Source organism: Azolla caroliniana, unplaced genomic scaffold (assembly GCF_043228905.1).
Source record: "Azolla caroliniana isolate FFs.n. ecotype wild unplaced genomic scaffold, voAzoCaro1.0.p SCAF_4, whole genome shotgun sequence".
Classification (NCBI taxonomy): Eukaryota; Viridiplantae; Streptophyta; class Polypodiopsida; order Salviniales; family Salviniaceae; genus Azolla; species Azolla caroliniana.
Genome location: NW_028230439.1, coordinates 829,444 through 841,107, shown reverse-complemented (window position 1 = coordinate 841,107; position 11,664 = coordinate 829,444). Strand labels below are relative to the sequence as shown.

The 11,664-nt window shown below is 37.3% G+C and overlaps 1 protein-coding gene across 1 annotated transcript; it reads left to right on the top strand.

Annotated features, from left to right (window-relative positions):
* Positions 1–3,033: 3,033 nt before the first annotated feature.
* On the top strand, positions 3,034–11,351 carry LOC147864660 (Glutathione S-transferase family protein). Its single transcript, XM_087318770.1, has 6 exons — positions 3,034–3,458; positions 7,223–7,357; positions 7,520–7,613; positions 8,225–8,319; positions 8,886–9,053; positions 10,908–11,351. The coding sequence occupies exons 1-6, from the start codon at positions 3,101–3,103 to the stop codon at positions 11,066–11,068; spliced, it is 1,011 nt and encodes a 336-aa protein (XP_087174896.1). The 5' UTR covers positions 3,034–3,100; the 3' UTR covers positions 11,069–11,351.
* Positions 11,352–11,664: the final 313 nt, after the last annotated feature.

The window sequence follows — 11,664 nt, the reverse complement described above, 5'->3', positions numbered from 1 at the left end:
ATGGATTTCTTGCCCTCTTCTCATAGCTTTTAGGCTTATGCATGGCTTCAAAGTAAAAATATAGGTCACAAAAATTCGCGTAGTTCCTTTCAACTACTCTTAAACTGCTATAGACATATGTTTGTCCCTGAGCATAAGAATTAATAGTTATACATTGACACATGCCTCATGTTGGTGGAGGAAATACGTAGACTTTAGTAATAAACTATAGTAATTACTAGTTAAATCACTTAAATGGCTTAGACGGCTTGAGCCGGTTTGGCGAGGCTCAAGCCGAGCCGAGCCGAGCTCAAATTGTTAAGGCAAGCTCAAGCCTAAATCGAGCCGAACCAAGCCACTTTAAGCCGGTTAAGCCAAACAGTTTAGGCTTGAGCCGAGCCGTTGCCGATCCCTAGACGTGAGATGCATGTTCAGATTGAAAGAAAGGGTATGTTTGATGAAAACATTATTCTTGGATATGCTAAACATGAACAAGATTGGCTAGAAAGATGATTTAGCTTCCTAGAAAGCTTGGCTACGATCGTTCGGCACGTCTACACAATATTCATTGTAATATTGGACTATCTTGTATATTGTCTCTAGAGACTTTAAATTTAATACCAATGGAGGATATTTTTTATGGAAAAAAAATCAAAGTCTATTTATTTTAAGGTGTTCGAAATTCAAACCATGTTTTTGCTTTCTTTTTTTCTTTTTTCTTTTTTCTTTTCCAAACCATGTCTTTGCTTTCATCCCCTTCATTAGTTTCATCATGTGAACAACATGTATAAATTGTGGCGTTTTTCTTAACATATCACAGAATCTCTGTAATTAATTCATCGCATGATTGATTCATCGTGTCTCGTGCATTTTTTATTTGTATTTACATTCATATGTAATAAAAATGATGTTTAGTTCTCATTGCTTAATATTTGATTGACACTAAGTATGTTCATTCATCAATAAGCAATGAAATAACAAGTAAAGTTATACTAAGAAAAATTGTAAGAGGATCTTGGTGCCAAATATGTTTAAGCTTAGGATATAAAAATCATTGGATACTTTCAAGTTTCTACATTGTTTTATTATAAAATAAATCTCTAACATACTTTGGCCATAGTCCCCAAATTAACATTCTATTATTACAGGACAAATGTGGGTTTGACCACTTAATTGTTGCTTTCTTCTTTTACTTCCTTCCAAGTCGAGAGGTAGACACTAGTCAATATAACAAAGAATACCATAGCATATGGTTGTCTCTCCTTTTATCTTTTTCCACAAAAAATGCCTTTCATTGCGAAATGAAATGCCACCACCATTAAGGTTCACCAAACTTTAGAAATCTAGGGATCTAAATATTACAATAATTATTAAATGTCATTTGGATGGTGTGGTTGGTTGTCATGCTACTCTAACAAATTAGATGTCATGGGGTCAAACACCTTAATTGTTTTTTGCAATCAAATACTCTAAGATTAATGGATGCATTAAAGTACATAAGGGACATACGTGCATTATGTGACCTTGCTATGACAACGTTAATGTAGATACAAATGTCGGTAAGAGTTATGCAATGAGCCTCTTCTTTATTAAACACATGAAAACAAAGTGACAACAATTGAAGGATGTCGTTTTCAAGGCAAGCTATGAACATGTAGATATCGAATGCATGGTTTGATGAAGAATGCAAGGTTCATCACTGAATGTTCAAGCTTGCGGATCATAAAATCAAAAACCTCTAATGGAATAATGGTGGAGAGAAAGAAGAGGTAATATTATGAAATCTAATGAAGGGAAAGAATCCAAGTGTTTTAACCCTAACCAAAGCCAACATGGAGACAACTCAATGGCAAAGATGAAGATATCACAAACAAAATCATCGATCAAGAAATTGAACAATATGTTCAAAAGCTTTATATGCACAGTGGTATAATGCATGTGACATTGAGCATGAAAACAAGTTACAACATATAATGCATGTTTCCCTATTCTCAATGACCGGATGCAGGAGGTTGTTAGGTTCGTTTCAATCATTTTTTATTGAATGAATGTTAAGTGGATCATCTTCTCACACGCTTATATCCGTGTGAATTAAGCAATGAAGCACTCTTTCGACCACAAGCACCTAATAATCACACCATAATTAGTTAAATGCTTCCAATTGATTACATGGCTCGTTTCATCTTCATCTCTATCTTTGTCACACTCTCGTGCAGGATCATAGTTGCATTGACTAGTTGTGTCATGGCACTCGTTATTCGTTGTTGAGCATCTCATTTCATATTTTCATCTCCATTGAGTGTTTCTATATATCAACTGAATCACATGTCTCGAAAGGTCTTAGATGGTTGCTTTTCTAAAATATTATTGCATTGTCCTTTGGCCACCATCGTTCATTCCTCGCACAAAATTCATCTTCTGTTAACAACTATTACAAGTATTTGTAGATGTCTTGCATGATTTATTCCTACTTTCTGGCTTTTGTAACAAATAGACAAAGGGCAAGGTAGTTAGAATAAGCACTAGCAAGGTAGCGGAGTAGACGTAGGTGAAAATCTAGGGTAAGCCAAAATCAAGGCAAGACAATAGTAAAGGCAAAGTAACACATTCAATAACTATCGTTGGTCAAATGGAAGAAACTCCCCTTCCACAACATGTTATAGTGAGAATCACTTGATTATACGTAAGTGTGCTAGTCAATATATTTGATAGCCAAATTGATCATTTTCCAAGTTCTAATAGGAACACATCACATGTCGATCAAATCCAATCCTAACTCGTCTCCTTTCTTTCATACGCGATTCGAACGAGCAAAAATGTTCGATCTAAAGTTGATTCACACTTCTCTATAGTGTGTATCACTCCTGTAATTGTATGTATGCAATTGTTGATGAAGTCTATTAGAAGTACATATTCATTAATCAATCCTATGACTCTATGAGTAAGTAACAAACAATGAAAAGCTTATGCAGAATTGTGTCATTTTAGAATGTACAATGTACATATAATTGAAGGAATTTGAAGCCCTGCCCTGCCCTGCTCTGTTCTGTTTCTCTTCTGCCCTGCCCTGCGTCTTAGGGTTTCGTCGCCGACACAGACAGAAAATCAGACGCCACAGGCGATGAGTTCCTCCTTCCTGCTCCTGCGCCGGCCACGGATCCTGCGCGCTCTCCCCCCCACCGCCATTCCGCGCTGCAGCAGCAGCAGCTCCATCGGACACTTGCTGCAGCAGCTCCCCTCTTCCTCTTCCTCTTCGCATGGTTGCCGTGGTGGCGGCGGTGCTAGCCGTGACGGTGTCAGACCTCCCACCGATTCATCCATCGGCTCCCTCATTGCCGCGGGCGCCATCTCCATCTCTTTTGCCGCTTCCACTTACTCTTCTGTTGCCGCTGCCAAGGAGATGCCCCGGGCCGACTTGATACCTAAAGAAGTCGTACTGTACCAGTACGAGGCTTGCCCGTTCTGCAATAAGGTTAAAGGTGAGTCTCTTGTCTAGCCTCCAAGTTCAGATGACACCAAAGAGCGAGGGAAGAGAGAGAGAGAGATTTCCGTTTTACTAGATGAAAGTCAACGCAACGTCCATTTGATCCTATCAATGCAATTACTTCTATGCATTATATACAGTATGTGCGTGTTTGCTTCTCACAGAGAGAGGGAATGAGATGTTTTAAGCTTAAGATCAAAGCATGGTGTGATTGGCTCCTACCAAGGGAAATTATTTACGAGGTTTTAATGACGTGTTGTGCTTGAGCTCGAAGAGAAATATGTTAAAATTGTTAAAATATTTATGATTGTCACTCCTAGACACACACAAGTCAAGCTCAATCACAACTTGTATGTGGATGTACTCATGAAATGTGCGATACCAATCCACTTTTTGCGATTAGTGCATGATAGTCTGTAGGAATTGTTTGTAGATATATTCTATAGTGTAATCCATTAACAACTGCATTAGATGCAGCAAAGGTTGACTTCTATTCCTCTCATTTGATCATGACTGATTGTCAGTATTCTCTGTTCAGGACACGGAGAACAGTGTATGTAAACTAGAGGAATCTTTATGGTTCAACCCACTCTTATTTATCGAGCTTAGTGTTTTGTGGCCAGTTGAAGTAGTCCTCTCGCTAAGGCCTGATGCACCCATTCTCTGCAAACTAACACCTTTGTAACTTTCTCTGTTGCATTTGTAACAAGGTCCTAGGCATAACTTGTCCAAGTTCGTCACATGATTAAGCACTGTCATTGTTTGTCTTTCTGCTTGTGTGCTGCTACAACAGAAGTGATTGTGCAACTGGTGTGCTGTTGATGCGTGTTTGAATTAGAATTTCTGTGTGGTCTTGTAATGAGTCTCACAGATTGCTTGTTTATTTCTGAGTGGAGGAGGCCCACCAATGTTTGGGGTGCACTGAAAGCAATGTTTTAAAGGTTGAGGTCGTCGCATTTGCCATGAAGGAAGTTCAGTAAGGAATAAATAGCACCACTCAGTCAGATAGCTGCAAATATTGCTTAAAAGGGAAAGATAACCATCATTGTGAAAAGAGCAATAATATGCTAAAACATTGCCCAAAATGAATATTCAAATGCGTAATTGCTTCCATAGTGAAAAGTGAGACAAAAATAATTTCGCCAGCTGGATGACAAGATACCTACTATTTTAAGGGAGGAATGGATACCCATCATCTTAATCTATAACTGATATAAAGAGATATATGATAACCATTTGAATATCACACACATATGGTCATGTCTCGTCGTGCCTAATTACCCCACATGTATTACGTAGGAAAGAGGAGAATATGCAGAAGCTTTATAAAACTATTACCAAGCTATGCGCTTAGAAATTGATTCTTACGATCGGAGTTACATACTTCATAATATAGGTCCTATTCATACTAGTAACGGTAAACATGCAAAAGCATTGGAGAGGAGGTTCTATATTTGGTTCCTCATAATGACAAACTCAGCTTTGACTCCTGAAGTTCTGGAACCAGTAGCTAGGACTCATCATGTGTTAGCCTGTTCCGCTCTCGAAGAGCCATGAACCTCTCAACGCATCTGCACTTGAGCTTAAGTCATCGAGGCATGCGAATCCGAGACTATGACCAGGAAAGTGAGTCTTCTTGTCTGACATCCTTTGTCGAACTTATGGGGTGGCTTTTTTCCCTTATCTATATGTGGAGAAGTAAAGGTAGAATGACAGTTTTCTGAAATATCTAAAGGCAGAGATATAGAAACTAGAAAAATATTATTGGGTAACACATAGGAGAGATTTAGAAAGCAGAAGCAGTTCTGCAAAACAAAAGCCCATCTAGTTGATATACCTTTAATATAGGGCTGCAAACACACATATATGTGCTATTTAAGATACACAGAATATGTTCTTTGAAGAAGAGCTTTAAATGCTGATGGGACAGCCAAGATATGGCTGCATAAATTCCTATTACATGCTGAGTGGATCCCATCCAGGGCACAAGTTATTATTTTAGGAGTACAGTTCTGTAAACAAGACTACAATTCTAGCAGAAATCAGATAAAATAAGTCCTTGCTAATGGGAAAAAGGGTGGGTTGAATGTAGATGCTGTCCTTATTTTACCTGAAGGATTTGAATTGGCTCCTCCACTTATAGATGCCATTGGGTTCTGAAGAATATTTATCCACCTGACAAGCACATCCAGTTTTACTCTTTCCACCATTCCTCATAGGCCAACTACTTCTCCATGTTTTTTATTCTGTTCTCATATTGATCTTGCAAAAATTTCCAGTTAGCTTTCACCTCCATTGCGTGCTAAGTCAATGGAATGCCAACACTGAATTAGTTGTCCCCATGACAATTGCATTCCCTGTGCGCACATGCCTTTTACATTTATCAATTTTGGTTCGGTTTGAGCAATCATGACCATCAGGTTCTTTGGATCTGTTGTTCCCACTAGTTCAACATCCGGTGGTAGGGTATTCTGGAGTACATAGCAATCCAGTACTGTGGACATCTTGATTTTTGACAACGTGCAGGTCTTTCCATCAAACTTCCACTCTTGACTGAGCACACAATAACCTTGATTGATTGCTGCTGCCTCTGCTCAAAACTTCTCCTACAAAACACATATCAAATAACAAGTGCATAACCACGATAGCTCTATGAACGTGCTGAATATTGTGTCGGAACAAGGTTTGTGCAATCAAATATTCAATGCATAGCACAATAAGGAGCTCACAGGAGTTCAACATGGTGGACATCTTGATTTTCAACAATGTGTAGTTCATTCCATCAAGCTTCCCTACTTCTAACACTACTTGCTGAAGCCGTCTGCATCACTGACTGCCTACATACAAACACTTATAAACATATTTAATGCACCACTCTTTTCCTTGACTGATGTGAGAGGTAGACACTGTTCACCCCAGCAGTATAGAATTCCAGTATTTCTGTGTAGAATTTTTGAACCAGTCAATGCATAGTTCATAGGGCTAAGGTCTGTGTCAATGAGTTTTCTGAGATACTCGAGGCTGAAAGTGTTTGTTACAAATTTTTGGATCATTATTACAACCTAAATTTTAGACATCCAAAGCACTTGCATTTTAGACTGCATTAAGTGGGGAATTTTGCATTTCGAAATTTGAAAGTCCAATGGTTTTGTGTATGAGTTTGGTTGGTGCATATGTATCAATAGTGCAGAGAAATGGTATGGCAATTTCCCAATGCTGCCACACAGAACTTGATTTTCCTTGTTTTTGAGTTTTGTTCGCAGTTACAGTGGCTCTTATTGCCTCCATCTCATCTAGTGCAGCATCCCTATCCTTCTAATGCTTGGTTTCTCTCTTTCTCTATAAACTTATATTTTGTTTAGAATTTTACATTGGTTTGATCCTGCTTCTGTCTTCTATAGTGCAAGCTCTTTCTCAATTACAGTTGGTCTCTTTCCTTGCAATATTTAGCATTTCTCCTGAATTTTCTTGGCCAATTTGGAAACTTCTTTCTTCAGTCATTCCACCATGCTTAAACTGCTTATTGTTGGTGGTTTGAAAAGTTTCACAATTTCCATGTTCTCTATTGAAAACCTCAATCCCTGTTTAAAAACCATTCTGTACATTAGCTGAAGCCTTCTATGATATAATGAGGACACTTCTAGCATTAATATCAGTAGTAAGAAGTTTACTCAAAGCTTATCTAAACTCATAAAGATTCAAACCACCAACTGTTTATTTGGATTGATATGCACTAACCTATTTTTTTCCTGTGTACAGCATTTTTGGATTACCATGATATTCCATATCGAGTTGTCGAAGTCAACCCATGGAGCAAGAAGGAGCTGAAATGGTCTGAATACAAAAAGGTTCCTGTCTTGATGGTCGACGGCCAACAATTAAACGATTCTACGGGCATGCTTGTCACCCTCTTCCCATTTGTCATGCTGATACTGGTTTGAGATTATGTTAGTCTTATATCCTGTATGAGGAGATGGCTGAAATCACGCGATACCATTTTTGTGTGTGAATATATTCATATATCTGGCAATTAAATTCATTCTTTTATCGCTACAGCTATAATTTCAGCACTGAATGAAAGGGTGAACCTACAAGCTAATTCTAATGCTACAGAAACCCAAGCAATAGAAGAGCAAGAAACATGGAGGAGGTGGGAAAACTGGATTGACACTCATCTTTTTTGCAATGTGGAAGCCATCTATTTGATAAACACAATATCGTCTAAACATCTTTAAATATGAATTCTGCCTGATCATGCCCCTTTACTTCCTTGCCTTTGACTCATGTTACTTATGTGTTGCCATCATCTATGCTTTGGGTGGCCATTTTGAGCTATCTGTCTCTTGTCCTGTTAGCTTATGATGATTCTAAACCTGCACCCTTGCCTGATTCCCCTCTCATGATGGATAATAGGAAATAAAATTTTGTTCCCATCCCCATTGCCTGCCCTGTCCTTTATTCCCCTTCCCTAGAATGCATCCGATGTGTCCATGCAAACACCATGTTGTTAAACGGTTTTGAACTTATGAAATGCAATTGCTGATCTATGTATGTGCTGAGGCCCTAATTCTTAGTGCTTATACTATTAACTTCACTCATGGCTGAGCTTTTCTATTGGGATCTGATAGTATGCACTGAAAATATTAAGTCTCTTTAATGTTTGAGCATTCATCCCGAAGCTATCCTTAAACTTACTTCATGTTTCTCTGTTTTGAACTTCTATTAACATGACCCTAATGCCTGTCAATATATCAAATGCAGGTGGGTTGATGAACATCTGGTCCATGTGCTTTCACCAAATATTTACCGGAGTCCATCAGAAGCATTAGAATCATTTGAATATATTACAACCCATGGTGAGTTGCAGAATGTAGTGCTGTAGTTGTCATATTCTAAACACATTTTTTGTGTTTTAGAACTGCCACTTTTGTAACACAAAAATATGTAATTTTATTCGAGTTTATTTTTCATCGATTTATTGAAAGTTGAAACTTCCGTTGCGATCTGTCTCCACCACCAAAGTCTGATAAAATTATTTCAGCAATTTTATTTGTTAGGCCTCTCAATCAAACGTCTATATTATCACTAAGATCCGATAAAAGTGTGTGAGCACATGTCAAGATACAACTTGTTGCTATTGATATTTGAAATATTCAACGTATTCTTTTTACTCTATGTATTTAACATATTCTATCTTTAGAGTATGCATTCTAAGTGCTGAAAAAAAATGTAGAAAAACTTAATAAATACTTAGCATATGTATTGTACACATATGGAATGCTATGTATGTTACAATCATGTGGAGTGCTTGATAAATGCGAAATGTAAAGCTGACAACAGTCAAATTTATAAGAAGAATGTGTAACTAAAAATATATTCCAGGATATGCTTAATAATAAAACACGTTCTTTGCAATATGTAGGAAATTTCTCATCTATGGAGAGGTTTGCAGCTAAGTATGGAGGAGCAGCAGCCATGTACATGATATCAAAGCGTCTTAAGAAGCGTCACAATATTACCGATGAACGTGCTGCCTTATATGATGCAGCTGAACACTGGGTTAAAGCCCTCAATGGCCGATCTTTTATGGGTATGTGGTGGCTGTTTCCTCTTGGTGTTTCTTATGGTTCCACACGATTATGATTGTAGATCTTGTCACTTATATATAATATAGCACCTTTCACGGATGATGTTCCCATGAATTGGGAACAGGAATGGAATGACAAGATCGTAGTTAAAACCATTTTTTGGAAGGCTTCAGCCTCAAAAAATTTCAGAGTTTCACGCCTGACTAAATTTTTGCTGCTGGCTGCATATTTAGACTTGCAGTTTTACCTTCTATGACGAAGCAAAATGAGTGCACATGGTTGCAGGTTAAGTCTTTAGTGCTTTCTTATTGACTCGTCTTCCATGTTTCTTGCATCCTCCTACCCTTAGTTGAAAACTGCTTTCATATCACTGGCTCTCAAACTTCAGATTGACGTCTTTCAGTTTGGTGATGAAGACACACGCCATATTCTATCTTAGGTTTTTAGCTTCTATATCTTAGACATAAAATCTTAATCTTAGATCATCATCATCGAAAAATACTTGTCTATATTCCATTTGAAATTTCTTTATTTTGGGTGGATCCTGGAAATTTTCTTTGTTCTTTTTTCCATGGGAAAGGAAAGGAGAGTGGCTTTTGCGAGAGAATGAGCTAGAGAGCACAGAGTTAGAAACCTAGATTATAAAAACATTTTTTCACACAACTTATTCAAGTTGTTCTTTTCGGCCCTATGTTTTGAATCCTCAATTCTGAAAACTTGAACACGAAGTAAGCTGATTTTCCTCTACCTAAGCCACTAAAAAGGATTAGAACCAAGACATCAGAAGAAAGGATTTTCCTGCAACTAGAAAAAATGGCCAAGAATGGCTGACCAGCCTTCATTTGTTGTGATTTTTCAGAATTTTGATAAGCTTTCACTAATTGAGTAAAATGTTAATTCGAATTTCTTGGAACTTATTCTTCTAATTAAATGTATTTTGATGGGCTATTGTCATTTGTGAAAAGTAATCTGTCTTGAGGCATGGTGTGCGTGTACGCCAAACTTGCTATTAAGTTCCTTGCAGTAGAATTCCTTTTTATTCCTACAAACTTGATTCCAGTCGCTATTCTGATTTTGAATGTAAAAACCTGCCATTTTAAATGATCATATTGCCATTAAATTCATTCCTATCGACCAAAAGTTTGAATTGCTTTATTCTGTAGTAAGAACTGTTAAAAATATAACTCCTTCGTTTTGCTCTTTTGATGAAATTCTTGTGTATTGCCTTGTTCTTTCTACTTCTTCTGTAGCTTGTTTATAACTATAAGGTTCCATTCCGGCAACTAGTTTTCTGTCAATGTTCTGTGGCTTGTTAGGTTTTCTTGTTGCTTTCATCTGTTCCTCCAAGGGTAATAAAAACCTGTGCCCATAAATGATCTGAAGAAGGCCTGCGTCGATCTTGCTCTAAATGACATGAATATTCCATGAGATGGTGCCGAGTGTAGTATGCTTAGTAGATCATGATAGTGCCTGTGGATGTGCTGACACAGTCGTCACCTATAATGTGAGACCAGTGCATATATGGGTGTTGAGACCGACCCAACTGATTTCTATGAATAGTGTTCCACCAATGTGATCCGTTCTTGGGTAAGGCAGTGGACAGATAACCTTTTATGTGATTTGTGGTTCTCTTCTCGTGGGTTTTAATCAAGATGGAAACATATGGTCAATTAGCACTTTTTCTTGGGAATGGAATTTATCTTGGAACATTTTTAGTTGAAGACCGTCTATTATTTTATTCGTTTCTCTACAAGATTTGTTCATTATGTTTGCTCCTGAATGTAATAGAAGACTGTTTCACATTAATATGATTCGAAGTATCTCACACATCTAACTATTTTGACATTTATTTCCAGGTGGACTAAAGCCTAACTTAGCAGACTTGGCAGTTTTTGGCGTGCTTAGGCCTATTCGATACCTAACATCAGGAAAGGATATGGTAGCAAATACTGATATTGGGCCATGGTATGCACGAATGGAAGCTGCCGTTGGAAAGTCATCAAGGATTGAAGAATAAAGATTATTGTTTTTGTCATGAAGTCTGCCATTCTTTAGTTTTATGCTAGTTTACACGAGTGATTCTTTGTTCATAGAGCTGGTTGATCAAAGACATTAGACTGTGCAATAAGTAGCATTACTAAAATTACGAGAATCAGAATTTTATTTCGCTCACTAAAATTGGGATTGTGTATGAATTATGTTTTGGGCGTTTATACGCTGGTCTTTGTCATACATCACATATATAAATGTTGCTTATATATACCTGTCTTAGCCCTAAGGTAATAGATTTTCCTTGTTCATTCCTAATGAAAAAGCAGTCTTTAATTTATGTGATCAAATAAATGCGATATTTTATGCCAAATAATTATATTGTCTAGATCTTTAATATATGTAATTGTTATAGGCTGCTTTTATTGCTAATTTTTAAAGAAGTCCTTACATTTGTAAAAGTTCTTGCATTGTGATATTGAAATTAACTGTGACATAATGGCTATGGTAACATGTGGTCTTCAAATTCCAGCCCAACCATAGTCGGTTTAAGTTTTCTCCACATGTGATTCAACGATTATATGATGATTATTGTCCAGTATTGTTACGCCATCTTTTATGAGT

Coding starts and splice junctions, on each gene's coding strand:
- LOC147864660 (XM_087318770.1), top strand. CDS start 3,101: ATGAGTTCCTCCTTCCTGCTCCTGCGCCGGCCACGGATCCTGCGCGCT. Junction 3,459..7,222: donor GTTCTGCAATAAGGTTAAAG/GTGAGTCTCTTG, acceptor TCCTGTGTACAG/CATTTTTGGATTACCATGAT. Junction 9,054..10,907: donor CAATGGCCGATCTTTTATGG/GTATGTGGTGGC, acceptor ATTTATTTCCAG/GTGGACTAAAGCCTAACTTA.